Genomic DNA, 17,446 nt, shown 5'->3' with positions numbered 1-17,446 from the left:
GTCTGCTTTGACGAGAAACGCTTGTGCCTCCTTTTTCGTGTCGGGCGGCGTTCGCTCTTGACGCCTAGCTTCGGGCGGCGATGGCGGCCGAGTGAGGGAGGAGGGCCAGGCGAACAAAGGAGGGTGGGCGGGCGGGCAGCGGCGGGAAACGTCCGCCGGCGCCCGCGGGTCTGCATATATCGCCGCGAGCACCTGGTCCCCGTTCCCCGCTGGGTCCGGGACCGAGCGCAGGTGGGTTGCACGCGGGGCGGGGCGGGGCGGGCGGAAGCGGCGCGCGGAGCCCCCAGGTCCACCGTTGGGAGGATGTCCGTTATCCTTTTGTGACCCGCGGAAACCTGAGACGAAGCCGTTGGGTGCCTGCTTCCCCATAGGTCTTAGAACTGCAGGGTCCCGGCCGCTGGTCCGGTAGCTTGGCTTTTTGTGGCTTTCGAAAATTTCCTTCTGAGCTTCCCTTTCTTTGCTCTCCAGCCAATCATTGTTTCCCTCGACCACCGTCTTCACCTCTTTCCTACTTGCATAGACGCTCCTCCTAATGCCCACCAGGCTTTGCATGTGTTTCCTCGTTGAAAATTCCACAGTTTTCCCGGGCTGTTCTCCTTTATACCTGTAGCAGAGCCTATATTTTTCCTGGTACGAATTAGCGGCAATTAACCTTTCCTGAATAGTTAGCTATGTTGCAGCGAAGTGGTTTTTCCCTTATTCATTGTTTTGGTCGACCTGACTTTGAGTTTGAAGCAATAGAAATAAAAACTGGTTTTTAAGAAAGAAAATCTTGTGAAAGTGAGAAGCTGGGAAGGTGTGTCTTTGTTGTACCCGTTTGGCCAGTTTAACGGCTGAATGAATTTCTCAAACGTGTATATTCACAACGTTTAGCCTTGTCTTTTGGAACAGTGTTCTTGCAGGTGAACACCGTGATTATTCTGAACTGTAATATATACATTAATCTTAGATCCAACTTGTTAAAGCAAGCAGGTGTCTTTCTTGAGAACCTTTAGAGAAAGAGGTTTGTGTATTCTGATTAAAAAGTGATTTTGTCAATCTCATTTAGTCCCTACTTATTTTTCAACGGCACTGGACTTGATATTTGAGGACGTTGGTATAGGGGGTGAAAAATTAGATCATTGTCTCTCTGAATTTGAGTTTTAAATCCTGAGTAATTCCCATTGGAGTGCTGCACCCACACAGTTTGACAAAGTCAAGTCTGTTGAAATAAGTCATTTCTGGCTTCGTTGCTTATAAGTTCTGCATAAATATTTCACAAATGAAAACGAGTTGTGGGAGAATTTTTATGTGGCTTAATTAATTTCACTTTCCCCACTCTCTAGTAATTGATGGGAGGTTGTCTTTGCAAGTAGTTGATACTTCCCCATAGAGACAAGAGAAATGGGGGAAGTACCCAGTTAGGCAGCCTAGCTTCTGAGTCATAGGTCTACAGACTTCACAGTCAAGTGGAGAAAGCTGAAAAGGGTTTTTCTGTCAGGAAGGGTGGTAGGTGGGAGAAAGCACTGAGACGTTCCAGCTGTTCACCTGCTGCATGAAGAGCTTTTAAAAATTGCCCCAGAGCAGGTGACCTGCTAGATAGGTCTTGAGTCTTCCATGGTGGGAGAGATTCTTGTGTTCTGTTCTTTAGCTATGGAGTACCTTATGAATAGGCATGCAAAGACACGATGCTGTATTTGCTCTTGCTTGCTTGCATTTGCTGCTAAAGGTGAAAATCCATTTAAAAGGACAGGTTAAAGTGCAGTTCCAGAGCCCTGGGCCTCTAAAGGTAGGGATAATTTCACTGCTTTTATCTTGTTCTGTTTGGGCAGAGTAAACTGGGCCAATGAACCTTCCCTCTGAACTTCTAGAGTCCTTTTGTCTTGGCAGCAAGAAAATTGACTGACCCCACTTAATTAAACTGGGTATTTTTGCCATGTTTGCGTGCTTTTACCCTTCCAACGGTGAGGGCAAAGACCACGGCTGGGTCCGTCTACAGCTTAATGCCTTGTACATGGAATGATTGTTTGTTGGTTCATCAAAAAATGAAGGCACCGTGACAGAGAGGACTTCTGTGAAAGTGCTCGGCCATTTTAGGTGTCTCAAAAGCTCCAACAAGACTTTCAGTCCACCGTGGAAATGAATGTCAACAACTACAGAAGAAAGTAGAAGATTGGAAGAATCCTAAGAGTTGTGTAAAGTTTCTAGAATCTTTGAGAAGTCAGAGCTCACTAATGGCTGAGGAGATGTGACACGTATCCTGCAAGGAGTGTGTCCCTTGACAGGACAGCACAGGACAAAGGTGTGGACTGTTAGGCACAGCTCTTTGGATGGCTTCTCTCCTCCCTCATTCCTAATGGTTCCGTTCCGGAAACCTCCATTAGATTTCCAACTCAGCTTTAAGACCATGTGGTTTAGGAAGGGGGACATGTGTGGAGAGGAGGGGAGAGGGTGGGAGTGGGTGGAAGAATGAGGGATGTGAATTGAGAGGCACCTAGTATCTCTTTCTCTCCTTTTTTCAGAGTATCTTATTTATTAATTATAGGGAGGCTAGCGATGAAATCTGATTCTACCTTATTTTTATTTCTAACAGATCGGAAACGATTCAGGCAGCAAACTCATGCTAAGTAATTTCCCTTACCGCAAACTAGTTTGGCTGTCTCATGAAATTGCTTTTTGGTTAGTTCTAATGTCTAGTTCTTTTGGAGTTACTTCTAGCAGGTAGTTGGTGCTGTGCATCGGTTACTGTATGGAGAGTATTAGCCCAGTCTCTGTTTTGCAGTTAAGGAAACCAGCTGAGAGGGGAGCTGTTGAAGGTCACGTTGCAGCGTAGTGATGGGGCTGCAGCTAGAGCTTTGCCTTTTGTTAGGCTAAGAACCTTTTTACGTTTGCTGGTCGGACCCTGTTCCAGATCCATGCTGAGTTTCCAATAGAACATGTAGAAAAATCAGGATGAAAATTTGTGTTTCTGCATCTAAATTAGTTACCCCTAGTTTGGATCAATACAAGTTAATTGAAAAACCATAGGTGTGTACACATTTTCCTAATCATCTAAACTATAGTGTGTTCTTGATTGTGGAATTCTTGAAACCTGGGCTAGTCAGGGAATACTCCTCCCTTCCCCCAAAATCAATACATACATTAGATTTGGAGCTTAAACTGTGGTGAAATACCTTAACCATACAGGTCTATAAAGCTAACACCATTTCTGCAACGTTTTACGTCCTTCGCTTTTATAGGGTCTTAGTCAAACTCTTTTTCTGAGGCTAAGTGGTTTAGTACAGTAGATAAATCTGGTTATTGCCCATAAATCTAAGGAAAGTTGAGCTCTCTAGTGATAAATTCGCCTTGTTTTTCTCTACTTTGCTCGTTGTGTGCCCCTCCAAAGTAGAAGCTAAATCAACTTCTTTGTACTGCAGTTGCTCCTGCCACCTGCCCATCCAAATGAATGTCACCTGTGTGATTGAACAGAATGAATGGAAAGTTCTGTCTCAATCCGCGGTACCTTGTTTCACCGCATACTTACTGCAGCGCAGAAATACAGGAAGCCGAGCCACTCCTGCATCGGTGTGTGAGGCAGGTCAGTGCCGGAACAGGAGGAGCTCTGTGAGAGTGGGCTGGACACGCAGCCTCTGTTAGGGATTTTCTCTGTTTGGTAAAGAGGAGTGACGGGCGGATTAGGTGAGCCCAGCTGTTCATCCCTGTTTGTCAAGCACCTGCTCTGCGAGGCTGGAGAATACGGCCCTGAACGAGACAATGCGCCCAGACGGGAGACAGGCCGTGACCAGAGAGCTCAGAGATACCGGTCTCACTTCCACTCCGCGGTCCTGACAAGAAGTGGAGAGTCTGGGGACAAGTGGACCTAGACCAAGCTAGTCAGATAAAGCCCTTCCTGAGGAGGGGACATTTCACCTGGGACTTGAGAGTTAAATAAACCACCAAGTGCCAAGGCCAGTGCTTGGCTGCAAACCAGCTTTTTTTTTTTTTTCTGAAATGTTAATTTCTATGTGAAAAGGAAGTAGATAAAATAAATTGATACATTTGTAAATATTTGCTATAAGCCCATAACACTCAGTGCAAAAGGGCTATTTTTGCCTCAGAAACTCATCAAATTAGCAAATTAATCCACCAAAACTGCTATTGAGATGCCTGAGGTTGTCTCAGTACTTGGTTACTGACATCATGTCCTATTTTTTTTTTTTCTTCTTTTTCGTTTTTTATGAGCCATTCCTTGTTCAAAGTTCCCACTTGAACTTGGGGATTAATAATGGGAATGGTCTTGGAGTTACAGGCCTTGGAAGGTAGACCAGCTACAGAGGTACTTAGGGAGGCAAAACTGATGAGTGACAGGAGCAGACCAGTGTCATCCAAACAGGTCAGGGCCTGGCTGTGCCCTTTGTCATCCAGGTGACATCCACAAGGTCCTGTAGCCTCTCAGCTCTTCATTTCCTCGGCTTTAAAACAGGCCTAACGGTGCCAGTCTTCAGGCTTATAGGAATCAGCTGTGGTGGTAAGTAAACCGTGTGAAGGGTTGACGCTCCGCAGGACTGATTATATTTCCTTCTTACCATCTCGTTCCAGGTGAGCTAGCCTCTGCCACTCACCTCTCAGTTTCTGTGCTGGTTTTAGGGCTCATCCATATAGGCCGGACCCAGTGCTTACTTGGTTTCTTAGAGCAGATAAGAATGCATTTGCTAGCCAGACTTTTCTTAAAGAGATTTGTCATATCAGTGATAAGTTTTGAATCTCCCCGAGCTAGGTGGATTACTGTCTACCAAAAGTAGGATAAACAACTGCTTTTGTGTTTTCTGTGTCAATCAGAACTCAGCTTCTCAACACTGGAGCTCTTTTTGGAAGTGGGTCGACATTGGGCTCCAGCTGCTCGTGTCTTACTGGTCACTTTTCCCCTTGTGACACAGGGGTGCTTTGGCCGGAAAGGGTAGACCCAGGAAGACTTGGCAAGGGTGTCATCGTCACGGTGGGGTCAACAGCTGCCACTCAGGGAAACAGCAGCCCAGAGGTGGCAGACAGAAGAGGGTGAGCATTGGTCTCCTGTCTCCACGTCCCAGTACAGGGTTGCCAGCAAACTTCCTTAGCGCTCGTGTACAGTTTTAATTTGGGGATTTAAAGGGTGGGTGCAAAGGAAGAACTATCATATTCTAAACCGAGCCATCCTCTTATTCCCCGAGGGATGGATTGGGAGTGTCCTTGCACTGTTTTGCGTAAACAGTGGTGCCATTGCAGCAAGAATGCGATCGTGGATCGCCTGGATCTTCTCCTAGTGACTGTCTGACCAAATCATACCAAAGGCAGAGCTGACTGACATGGTTGGAGGCTAAAGCCATCACCCCACAATGCCCCTCTCTACCATCTCCTCACTGTCTCCCGTGCTCATCGAAGACCTGGCGCTTAAGCTTACGTAATGTCTTTCTCTCAGACCTAAGCCATACCAGCCCCTGAGTCACCGCAGCCTCTTTATATTTGGCTTCGGAAACTCCAGCTACCTTCATTCCCACCTCTTCGGCCGCCATATCCTGGTCCTTGTCATTCCTAGGAGCAGTGCCACATTTGGAATCTTTATTGTTTGTTTGTTTTTGGCTGTGCTGTGCAACATGCGGGATCTTAGTTCCCTAACCAGGGATCGAACCCACGCCCCCTGCATTGGGAGCACAGAGTCTTAGCCACTGGACCGCCAGGGAAGTCCCACGTTTGGAACATTAAACTCCCAATCTCCTATCCTTTCCAACTCTCACACCGTCTTTCCTGTTATCCCTTTATTTCAGCCTCAAACCTTCAATTTTCTAATCCCTCTTTGCTTCCCAGACCAGAACTCCACAATTGATTACCAGCATCCTCAGCTTCCCGTACTGCTTATGGCTGATAAAACGTCACCCTTGGGTTGACTCACTTTTGTCCGTATACTTCTGAGATCCTGGGATCTACCGGAAGAAACGCCACTTGTGTATGTAGATTGCTGCAGTGACTTACGGTCCCCGGCATCACCTGAGTGATGTCACTTGACCTTTCTTTTTACTCGTCCCGACTCAGCCCCCCTCCACCACTTTGCTCAGCAGATTCTTTAAATTACTTGCCTCAAAGTTCATAATCTGCTTGTGTCCTTCTCCCCATCCCCACTGCAGTAGCCCAATTCCAATGCCTCCTACTTCAAGAAAGTTGGAGGGGTCAGAATTCATCCCCTTAGACACCAGCTGTCCCTTTGTGGCCGCTCCCGGATGAGCCTGTGTCCTGCCTCTACCTGTGTTCCCTCCTCCCCTTCCTCTCGGGCTCTGTGCCATCACTTGTCATCTCTCATCTGTCCCTGGCTCTTTTCTTGTCCCTGGCTCTTCTGCCGTTTGTCCCTGGCTCTTTTTCTTTGGATTAAGTCTCTCCTGGTCTTTATTTTTTATCATTATTATTTTTTAAATATATTTATTTTTGGCTGTGTCGGGTCTTCGTTGCTGCGCGCGGGCTTTCTCTAGTTGCAGCGAGCGGGGGCTACTCTTCATTGCGGTGCACGGGCTTCTCATTGCGGTGGCTTCTCTTGTTGCAGAGCGCAGACTCTAGGTGCTCGGGCTTCAGTAGTTGTGGCACGTGGGCTCAGTAGTTGTGGCTGGCGGGCTCTAGAGCACAGGCTCAATAGTTGTGGCACACAGGCTTAGTTTGCTCCACGGCATGTGGGATCCTCCCGGACCAGGGCTCATTCTTAACCACTGCGCCACCAGGGAAGTCCCTCTCCTGGTCTTCAGAAACAAGGCTCTCTCTTGACCCTGTGTCTCCTTGTAGCCATTGCCCATCTCCTTCCATTCCCAGCTAAGCCTCCTGAGACCAGGTCTGTGTTGAGAGTCTCTGCTCCATCTGTTAAGCCGCAGGTACCGTGTCCTCACCTGCTGTGGTGCCCTGCCCAGGTGAGGCTTTTCTGACCTCGTTTTCTCGTCCTCTCTTGCACTTGATGTGGCCGGCTGCTCGGTCCCCGGATCCCTTCCTTAGCTCTGCTGTCCATCTTCTCGCTTCTGACTCTTCCTCCTCTTGCCCCTCTTCTGCATGCTGTCCTGCGTCACCTGATCCATCCCTGTGGCCTTAACAGCCACCCACCTGCGTGCTGAGCAGTCTTAGCTTCTGTCTCTAGTCTGGATTCTCCACAGAGCTCTAGACCCACATCCACTGCCCCTACTCAGTGTCCCACGGGGTCTCCCTAACAACCTCCTCGCCCTCTCCCTCTCACCAGTCACACCCAGTTGTCCGGGGCCGAAATCTGGAAATCATCTTTAATAATCCCCTGTGTGTAGCCACCAAGTCCTCCTAAATATTTTTCAAACCAAGTTTTCTCCATTCCTGCTATTACTGTCTTGGTGCACGCCTCGGCTCTCTCTCACCCAAACCTTTGGCAACCAGCTGCTCTACCTGCCTCCAGCCCTATCTGTTCCCAAGGCTCTCCTGAGTTTTTCTAACATGCAGATGGGACCACATTACTCCAGTTCAAACTCAGGATGGAGCTGCTCCTCAGCCAGGCATTCCTAAACCTGCCGGCCTTGTTTTCTGTCCTTCCCGCTACTCCCGGATACATGCACCACAATAGTTCACACCTTTGTTTTCAGACTGTTTTCCTCTGCCTAGGAGATCCTTTCTCACCTCCTTCAACCTTATTCCTCTTCCAAAACAGCTCAGCTGACCTCTCTAGGAAGCCTTCCTTGGAAGGGAATTTGCATAGCATTCTGCCCAAATTGCTGGCATTGTCCTCACATTATAATGAAAATGGCTGTTAATGTTCCTGCTCTTCCACAGAACTGCACATGCTTTGAGGGCAGGGAGTTTCTCCTCTGCCCAATGCGGGGCATGTGACCCGCCCTATCAGAGCAGAAGTACCCGGTGATGCTTCTCCCTGTGTCCTCCACCCCTGCTGCTTGTGGAATAAAGTCCCGAATCCTTGGCTGGGCTTTAAGGAAGCATGGCATAGCAGAAAAAAAATAGTTTTTATCAGACAGACCCGGTTTTGAATATTTGCTCCACTATTTATCAGCTAAGTGATCTCAGGTGAGTTTGTTGACCTCTTTGGACCAGTTTCTTTCTATTTTTTGGTTTTTCAAATAAACAAGTCTTCCTTGTTTATTTGAAATTCAGATTTAACTGGCTGTCCTGTGTTTTGCCTGGCAACCTCACCTTGGAATAATGCCCCAATTTTCAGTCCTCTTCTTTTGCCTCCCTCTACTCACATTTCTTTCTCTCTTTTTTTTTTTTTGGCCAGGCCACGTGGCTGGTGGGATCTCAGTTCCCCGACCAGGGACTGAACCTGGGCCCCGGCAGTGAAAGCCTGGAATCCTAACCACTAGGCCACCAGGAAACCCACTCTGGGCCAGTTTCTTGATCTATAAAATCAGAATATTACTATTCAAGATTGTTGTAACGTTTGATCGAAATAACACGTACCATGCTCCTGGCATGTAATTGGTACGAAATAAATTCCCTCACCTCTTCCTGGTTTTCACTCTCCCTCCTGCTCCTTCCCGGCACCACCCCACCCCCGCAGTTCCGCCTCACAGAAGCGTCATTGTTGGTGAATCTGCCCCTTCATTTTCCGCCTTTGTTCATACTCCGTTCTTTAAGGAATGCCTTCCTCACGTGTACCAGCCTCCCTGCTCAGTTCCAAGCCCGCCTCAAGGCATCCCAGACCCTCCAGTTGCAAATAACGCCCTCCCTGGTCTTCCGTAAAATTCCGAACTTGCTAAGCAGTTAGCTGTCTTTTACTTTAATTACTTGTAGATAGTTCCTGAGTTGGAAGCTTCTGGAAGGTAGGGATGTTTCTTCTGCTTTCTCGTAGCTGTTCATGCACCTGAGTTACTCAGGGCCTGGAACACCCTAAGTGTTAAATAAATGGTGGTGTACTTTGATGGGGGTTGGTGGGGACAGGAAAATGCTGCTTCATGGGCTAAGCAGCGTGGCAGAGTCTTAAAGTAATCAGACTCTGGGAACCCTGAATTTAGCTTACTTGTCCTTAAGATTTTTTGAGTAGTATGAATTTCCACGTGTGCGAGCAAATAAACAAGTGTCTGGAAATTAGACATAATTCTTGGAAATTCAAACAGTGAAAACTGGTTTATAATGTGAAACAAGTAAAGAATATTGCTTGTCCCAAACTACATGAAAGTGTATATTTCTAATTATTTCTCAAAAGCGTCTTCAAAAATGAAACCCTTTAAGGAGACTGTGCTTTGGAAAAACGGTCTTATTTTGACCTGCACAAAGCCCACACAGTCTTTCCTCCAGCCCTCTCAAAGCAAACGTTTTACTACAAGCAAACCCCCAGTGCAACTGCCACAACAAAGAGGGAGTCCACGTAGAAAGACCATTTCCTGTCGAAGTAAATGCCTTATTGATTCATGTATTAATCCGGTGGTAAGCAGGTAACAATGCTGCATGTGTTACAGGCAGGTAGAGGTGTTTTATAGATCTGCTCACACACATCTCTCCAGCCGTGAAGTGGTAGTTTCCCTTGGACGCTTACTCGTCCCCCTTTTTTTTTTTTTTTTTTCCCAAACCATTGAATTCTAGATGCAAAGCCCACTCGATGAAAGACTACAGTCTGTCCGCTTCCGGCTTCCACCTGTAGCGGGCCTGGCCATGTTCAGCTGTGACTTCATGGTGTCAAGGTGCACTAGAACTCATCCCTTTCAGTGTTCAGAGCTGCAAACCAGACACTGCTTGCTTTCACATGTATGTAGCTTTTAAATCGCCTTTCCCCATCCTCTATTCAAACCGTTGCTTTTTTTAGGATCCAAATTTAGTGACTTACCTGTTACCTACCAAATGTAATATGTGCATCTTCATCTTACTGGCTGTGTCTGTCATAAGAGCCTATGGAGATGGGAGGCGTCTTGACTGTCGTCCATCACGTTATTCCACCAGCTCGATGTTAGCTGCTGACTCTCACATAGCCTTTATGTAAGCTGGGGTTGTACATCAGAAATCCCTTCTAGAAACAGCCTCGAGGAGTGGTTGAACACGTTACTGTATGTCACGCGGATGTACGTGTGTGCATTTGTTTAGCAGAATACATCAGGTCCCTGTGGCGTCCACTCTGGTGTCTGGCCAGCGACCACTCTTCTCCCAGCACCCAGCGCTCCCTCCTTACAGAGCCCCAGTTTTTTCTTCGGGTAGCAGGTAGAAATCTGCTCCTTCGGGAAGAGGGTGGAACTATCTTAGCTCAGGGGATTAATCATGATTGGCTAAACAGCGAAGGCAGTCCTTTTTAAAAATTTTTTTTCTTTTTATTTATTTATTTTTGGGCCACGCCACATGGCTTGCGGGATCTGCGTTCCCCGACCAGGGATCAAACCCAGGTCCCCAGCAGTGGAAGCGTAGTGTCCTAACTGCTGGACCACCAGGAAGTCCCTTTTTTTTTCCCCCCCAAGGCAGTCTTACTTCCTTTAGCCAGTGATGGATGTGAAAAGGAGTTGGGAAGAATGTGACCCAGTTCTGGCCAGTGAAATATTAAGGAAAACATGTTACTATAAAGGCTTCCCTTCCCTAATAAAAAGGTAAAGCCCCAAGAGAAGACAGCCCCTCTTCTTCGTTCCTGCCCAGAAACCGGCGTGATGACGAGGACTGTGGCGTTATCTCGTGACTGGGTGGAAAAGGCGAAGGGAATTGCGGAGTCAGGGGTCAGGCCCCGTGGAGCCATGAACCCGCTGCTCCCACTGGGCTTCTCGTGTAAACCCTTGTCCTGGGGTGCGAGGAACTTGCAGGGGCCCATTCTTGACCTACTGCCACAGGGGAGACTGTAAGTTGTTCCCTTGGGGAACGGGATGGAGGGGAAGGGACATTGAAGGGGGTGTTACCGTTCCGTGTGTCTGAAGTGTTGTCTCGGTAATTTTTTTTTTTTTTTGTCTCGGTAATTTTATGGTCCATCCATATGGAATCCATGGGATAGATTTTATATGTAAACGTTTTTAATATGAAAAAATGCTACGATACAATAATAAGTGAAAATGTAGCACATTTATGTGTATATTATAATCCCAACTCTTTTGAGGGAAAGGTATAGGAGAAGTGGAAAGTAAACGTCAAAACAGTGTCGTTTGCTTCCGGGAACTAGGATTTTGAGCAGTTGGGGTTTTTGTGGTGGTTTTGTGTTTGTTTGTTTGTTTATATTTGTGTGCAGTTATCACACATGTATTTTTACTTTTAGATTTTTTTATTGTGGTAAAAGACATAAAATTTACCATCATAATCATGTTTAAGTGTGCAGTAAGTATGTTTGTATTGTTGTACATCCATCACCACCGTCCATCCCCAGAACTCTTTTCATCTTGTCAAACTGAAACTCTGTTCCTGTTGGATCGTAATTCCCCACTTGCCACTCCCTGCAGCCTCTGCACCCCCCGTTCACTTTCTGTCTCTGTGAACTTGACTGTTCTAGGTACCTCACTCGCATAAGTAAATCATGCAGTGTTTGTCCTTTTATGTCTGGCTTATTTCACTTAACAAAATATCCTCAATAGTCATCCATGTCATAAGGTATGTCAGAATTTCCTTCCTTGTTAAGGCCAAATAATGGTCCTTCGTATGTATATATCACATTTTGCTAATCCACTCATCCCTCAGTGGACACTTGGATTGTTTCCACATTTTAGGTGTTGTGAATAATGCTGCTGTGAACATGGGTGTACAAATAAACAAGTATTTTATAATCTTTTTTTTTTTTTAAGTAGCAAATGAAGAAAAGCTTGTGGAAGCCAAATTATCTATATTAAACTTGTGCTTTTTTCCCATCATTTCCCATTTTGTATCAGATCTTTTGGATACTTTGGCCAACTGTACCATTTCCCTATCAGAAGGAAGAATGGTGGCTGAGAGCCTTCTCCCCATTTAAAAACCTGAGAGTAGTGAAGCGGTTAACCATTTTCAAGCGTTCTGCCCACCTGCCCCCTTCCCTCGCAGTTAAAGAGCAGGTTATGTGACTTCTTACCCCCTGAGAACGCTCCCCTAGTGCCTGTCGGCCCCCCACCTCTGAGACCGTCCCTGGAGAGCCGCTCACTGTGCCCACAGCCCGGGGTGTTCCTCCAGCACTCCGAGGGTGTAGTGGCGTCATCAGGTTCCCCAGCGAACTACACAGAAAGCGAGAGAGCAGCGAGGTCAAGTCACTAGATCAGGTGCTCCCACGTGGCAGCCACCCCGCTAGGCACCCAGGGGTCAGCGAAGAACAGGCCCACCGGGTACCAGACGGCCTTCAGGGAACCTGTCGCTTCAGGTGGAAGAGGCAGTGTTAGAATCCTCTAACTTGGTGGGCGTCGTGGAATTTGAGACCAGAGGGGAGTTCCCTGGTGGCCTAGTGGTTAGGATTTGATGTTTTTCACTGCCGTGGCCTGGGTTCAGTCCCTGGTTGGGGAACTGAGATCCTGCAAGCTGCGCGGCATGCCCGAATTTGAGTCCAGAGCCCCTAGACCTGATTTCGTCCAGCCACGTGAGACACTTAGGCGAGGCATTCAGGCGGTAGGTTGAGCTGAAAGGGCCTTTCCCGCGCTCATCCCGGCTGACGGCCATCGTCTGTGAGCTCTGATCATCCAGGCAGACCCAAGTCAGCTCTTTGGCCCTAACCTCCTCTTACAAGCCTCCTGTCAGCCCCGCTCCTTCCTCCTTTGCAAGATGTCACTCTGCAGTCACACTGGGTGTGCCTTGTCCCTCCCTGCCTTTCCTTCCTTGTGGAAGGTCTTCCTCCCCAGGCTCCACCTCTGCCCGCTGGATCCTTCAACTTCCGCCTCAAAGGCCACCTCCTCAGCATTCCAGCCGGACAGGACGGAAGCCCTCCCTGTTTGAGCAACCTCTGTTCTCTGATCCGTGCGCCGTTTCTGTTCCGTGTGGCAGCAGGCTTGGGGCTGTGCGTGTGTGTATATGTTGGCGGCTCTTCTCTCCCCTCCGTCCCCATCCTCTCCCCCCCCGCCCCCACAGATATAGATATACAGATCATCTTTATGTTATACGAGCATGAAGAAAGGAACGGGAATGTACCCACTCTTTAGTTAGTAATGGTCACCTTAGGCGAGGCAAAGGAGAATGTAAAGAACTGAAAACAAGCTTATCTACTGAACTCTGAGCAAGTGCGGGGAATGCGCCGGAAGGAGCCGGGCAGCGCACGTCTGGGTCACCGGGGAGCAGGTTGAGGACGCATCAAGGCTCCTCCCGCTGGTCGTGGGTTACGCCAGCGACTCGGAGCGGAGGAGCTGGAGCCCGCTTCCAGAGGCGTGGCATATTTTTATATTCCTGGGGAACTAAATAGAGCTCTTATTTATGGGAGAGCAGGCACGGTCGCCCTCTCGTCGCCCGGGCCTCTCGCTGCCTGGGTGGGGCTGCGGCCCTGTCGCCCGCCGCTTCCCCCTCTGCACCCAGCTCTCCCTCCTCTTGATTCTCTCCTTTCTGCACCTTGTGTCGCTGGCTCCTTCCCGGGCTCTCCTCTCCTCCTCTGTTGTCTTCCCTTTTCCTGTCCCCATACGTCATCCTTCCCTCCCTGGCTTCACTGGCTCCTCCCTTTTCAGTATAAAGTTAATGTATACGCTTCACGCTTGTTCTATTTATTGGCTGTGGCTTCGTGAGTTATTAATAGAGCAGTAGATGAGTTATGGTTTGGAGCTTCTTTTCCCCTAGAAAAATTCCAGCCCAAGTTACTTTTTCAGTCAGTGGGTTTTAATTGATTTTTCTCCCTCGATCAATGATCTTCTACAGAAAAGCTTCCCACTGCCCTGTGAAATACAGGCCTGGGAAGGAGGCCCAGAGACTCAGCTCTGTGGGAGCTGAACTCTGGCCCTCTCCGGCCCCCCAGCTCCACGCTTCCCCCGCCGCCCACCCACTGCACCGACCAAAAGCTGGGAACAGGCCTCCTCCCTCCCCATCCAGCCCCTGGACCAGCAGCGTCGGGTCTGTGGGGAGATTTTTCTCCCTCTGCCTCCTGGGAAGGAGGATGGGCTGGGCACCTTCTTCCCTGCTCTGCTTCCCAGACTCCCTGGGGTTCTGGGTGAAAATTGTGTTTCTTCGATCAGATGCTCAATTTTGGAAGGCTGAAATAAAGTGTCAGCTTTGCTGTGTACAGGCATATGCAGTGTGTAAATGACAGACTGAATTTAAAGCAGGAGGTGGCAGTGCAGTTAGTTCATTCGTTCATTCATTCACTTGTTCATTCGTTCTACCCCCTCCCTGACGCTGAGGGCTGTTTTGCGTTGGGAAGTGGAAAGACAGAGGCTCTGGAGGGAAATCACTTCCAGTCCAGTTCCCATATTAAGCACCCCTCCGTGCCAGGCTTCCCAGTACTTGGTTTTCTGGTGAGAAAGATCACAGAGACACCAGCGCATCCACGGCTGTACCTCCAGCCGTCACCCTGCTTTCTGATCCCTGGGTCAACTCCCTGCTGCACACCTTTGAACTCGGCAATCCCGGTGGTGGCCTTCCTGGTCTGGGCCCTTGTTCGTGGTTCAGCCATTCCTGGATCTCTGGCCCATTGTTTTCAGCCCATCCAGTGATTTTGTAAATTAATTCCGTGTTAACCCGTCGGTTTAAAATATAACCAATGCAGGGGTTCCCTGGTGGTGCAGTGGTTAAGAATCCGCCTGCCGATGCGGGGGACACAAGTTCGAGCCCTGGTCTGGGAAGATCCCACATGCCATGGAGCAACTAAGCCTGTGCGCCACAACTACTGAGCCTGCGCTCTAGAGTCCACGAGCCACAACTACTGAAGCCCGCGCTCCTAGAGCCCGTGCTCTGCAACAAGAGAAACCCCCGCACTGCAATGAAGAGTAGCCCCCGCTCACCGTAACTAGAGAAAGCCCTCATGCAACAACAAAGACCCAATGCAGCCATAAATAAATAAATAAATAAATACATTTTAAAAATAAATAAAATAAGAAATATAACCACTGCAGAGAGAGAGCCTGCTAAGGACTAAATGTTTCCCCGAGCAAAAGTCATGTGTTGAAATCCAGTCTCCAATGTGATGGTATTAATTAAGAGGTGGGACTTCTGGGAGGTGATTAGGTCATGAGGGTGGAGCCCTTGTGGATGGGATTAGTGCCCTAATGGACCCCAGAGAGCTCCTCTGCTCCTTCTGCCCTGTGAGGACACAGTGAGAAAACGGGCATCTGCAGCCAGGAAGAGACCTCTCACCAGGACCCAACCATGCTGGCACCCTGACCTCAGGCTTCCAGCCTCCAGAACTGTGGGAAATAAATATCTTGTTTATAAGCCACCCAGCCAATGGTACTGTGTTACAGCGGCCTGGCCAAGACAGAGCCATCTCTCACCATCTGCACTGGGCAGCAACCCCTCCCCATTATTCCTTCTCCCTTCTGCAGCATCGTGGCGTGTAGTTCTGTACTGCCTTGGGTACCTGTTGTTTCTCTCTCCTCCTTCCATTGTTAGCAAGGGGCTAGTTTCCCAGGCCTTGCACAGAGAGGTGCTTAATATGGGATCTGGACTAAAGTGACTTCCTTCCCGGAGCCTCTGTCTTTCTAATTCCCCATGCAAAACGGGTCAGGGAAGGGGTAGAACTAACTAGCTGTCACTTCCTGCTTTAAACTCAGCCTATCATTTACACACTGCATATACCTGGGGGTGGTTTAACACCTGGCCGCCCTCCCCCCCCACCCCTTAAACCTAGTTGCTGGTTGGTTTTAACAAAGCTCTGATCCCGAAGCCCATCAAGGAATTCTAGCAGGACCTGGGTCATGGGTGTGGCTCTGTCCTCAGGGCAGGTTCTGGCCTACCTCAGGGACAAAGAAACTCCTCTGCCTTAAAATGAGGCTGGAATCTGTATCAGCTCAAAAGTTGTAAAACAAATACGGGCTATTTCTGGAGTGGAACAACTGCCTCGGGATCCAGGTGAGGTGAGGAAGCCGCCTGGATTTGCAGGAGAGGCAAGTGGGGCACACAGGACGGAGGCGCCTTCCTGGAGCTACAGTAGGCCGACCAGCCCTTCCAGTGGGAATCTGTACTGCCGTGCTTCCAAACGACCTTAAAGCTTTCCTTCGAGGCACAGGAGTTAACTGGGACAAAAGGGTGTGAAGGCAAGGGGAGAGGAGGCCGAGCAGCCCGTGCTTGTGTGGGCTCGTGGGTTCGAGTGGCTTTGGACCCTGCGACGGGAGCCCGACCCCGCCTTACCTTATAGGTGTGGAGGGAAACGCTGCAGGAGCCACTAAGTGCGAGCCGTGGGAAGCCCCGCATCTGCTGTGCTTTTTTTTTTTTTTAAATTGAACTAAAAAATAATCTCTCTGTACAGTATAAACTTTTTCTTCTTTTTTTTTTTTTTTTTGCCTGCGCCTTGCAGCTGGCGGGATCTTAGTTCCCCGACCAGGGATCAAACCCGGGCCCAATATAAACTATTAATAGATACCTAAATACAATATGGTTTTTCAAATGAAATCATGTGTATAGTGTTGTATTCATAAAGTACACTAATGAAAAGCTATACAGCATTAACAGCAAATCCAAATACAAATGGAGATATTCCTCTGAATTCCACATTTCATCGAGCGTCAGAAACTACCAGTCTTTTAGTCCTTTCCTTGTGTATTATTCTGTATTTGCATTCTCTGCATCGGATTGGATCCCTGGATTTTATTTCATTTTCTGTGGGACATTCTCCACAGATACGTATCATCAGCTGCCGCTTTGGGGGTTGCACATCCTTCTGGGTATCCATTGTTGTCCCCACATAGCACGGAGAGACTTGTCTACGCCTCCAAACAGATTCCCGCTCACTGCCGTGTCCTGCTGGGCTTTGCCCGTGGATGAGCTGGACTTCTCCAGTGCCTGCCTGCTCCAGCTTGACAATTCTTTGCTTCTGTGGCTGCGTCCTAAATGCGACCCAGGCTGGACACTGACTAGGAAGAACAGGGCCACCCTTGCTTCTTTACTCTCTACTAGCTGTGTGACCTTGGACAGGTGACCTAACCTCTCTGAGCCCCAGTGGGGAAACAGGCCTGGCTTTCAGGGCAGTTGTAAGAATGAGGTGAGGTTCTGTATGTAAAGCACCTTAGCTTGGCGCCAGGGGGAGGAGGGGGTTAGCCCACAATCAGAGACCTGGATTCTATTTATCTCTGCTAACTCCATGTGACCTTGGGTAAGTCGGTCCCCTCTGGGTTGAAATGGACTTATTTTGTGATATCTGTGAAAAATACCCCCAAAAAGTCACAACGTGGCCCATTTCGCTAGTTTCTACATGGCCTTTTATCTGTAACTTGTAGTAGCATCCAGGGGCTCAGGACCCAGGGTGGGGAGACTGCAGACCAAGGAGCACTCCTCAGCAGGACCAGGGCGGGGCCTCCTAGATGGGGCCTCTGTGGTGGGCTCAGCTGGTTGTGGAGGCCATCCTCATGGAAGACAGCCACCAGCCTGGAGGCTTGTGGTTAACTTACCCAGGAGCTCATGAGCCCAGAGGCCAGGGGCCACCCCTCTTTCGCCCTGTGCCTTGCCAAGTCAGCCAGAGCAC

At 48.7% G+C, this 17,446-nt stretch overlaps 1 protein-coding gene across 1 annotated transcript; it reads right to left on the bottom strand.

The window, feature by feature from the left end:
- Positions 1 to 16,480: 16,480 nt before the first annotated feature.
- On the bottom strand, positions 16,481 to 16,979 carry LOC118891084 (DNA-directed RNA polymerases I, II, and III subunit RPABC4-like). The gene has a single exon (XM_036844697.1). The coding sequence runs from the start codon at positions 16,655 to 16,657 to the stop codon at positions 16,481 to 16,483; it is 177 nt and encodes a 58-aa protein (XP_036700592.1). The 5' UTR covers positions 16,658 to 16,979.
- Between the last annotated feature and the right edge of the window lie 467 nt (positions 16,980 to 17,446).

This window comes from Balaenoptera musculus, chromosome 2, assembly GCF_009873245.2.
Source record: "Balaenoptera musculus isolate JJ_BM4_2016_0621 chromosome 2, mBalMus1.pri.v3, whole genome shotgun sequence".
Lineage (NCBI taxonomy): Eukaryota > Metazoa > Chordata > Mammalia > Artiodactyla > Balaenopteridae > Balaenoptera > Balaenoptera musculus.
This window is presented reverse-complemented; position numbering and strand designations above follow the sequence as displayed.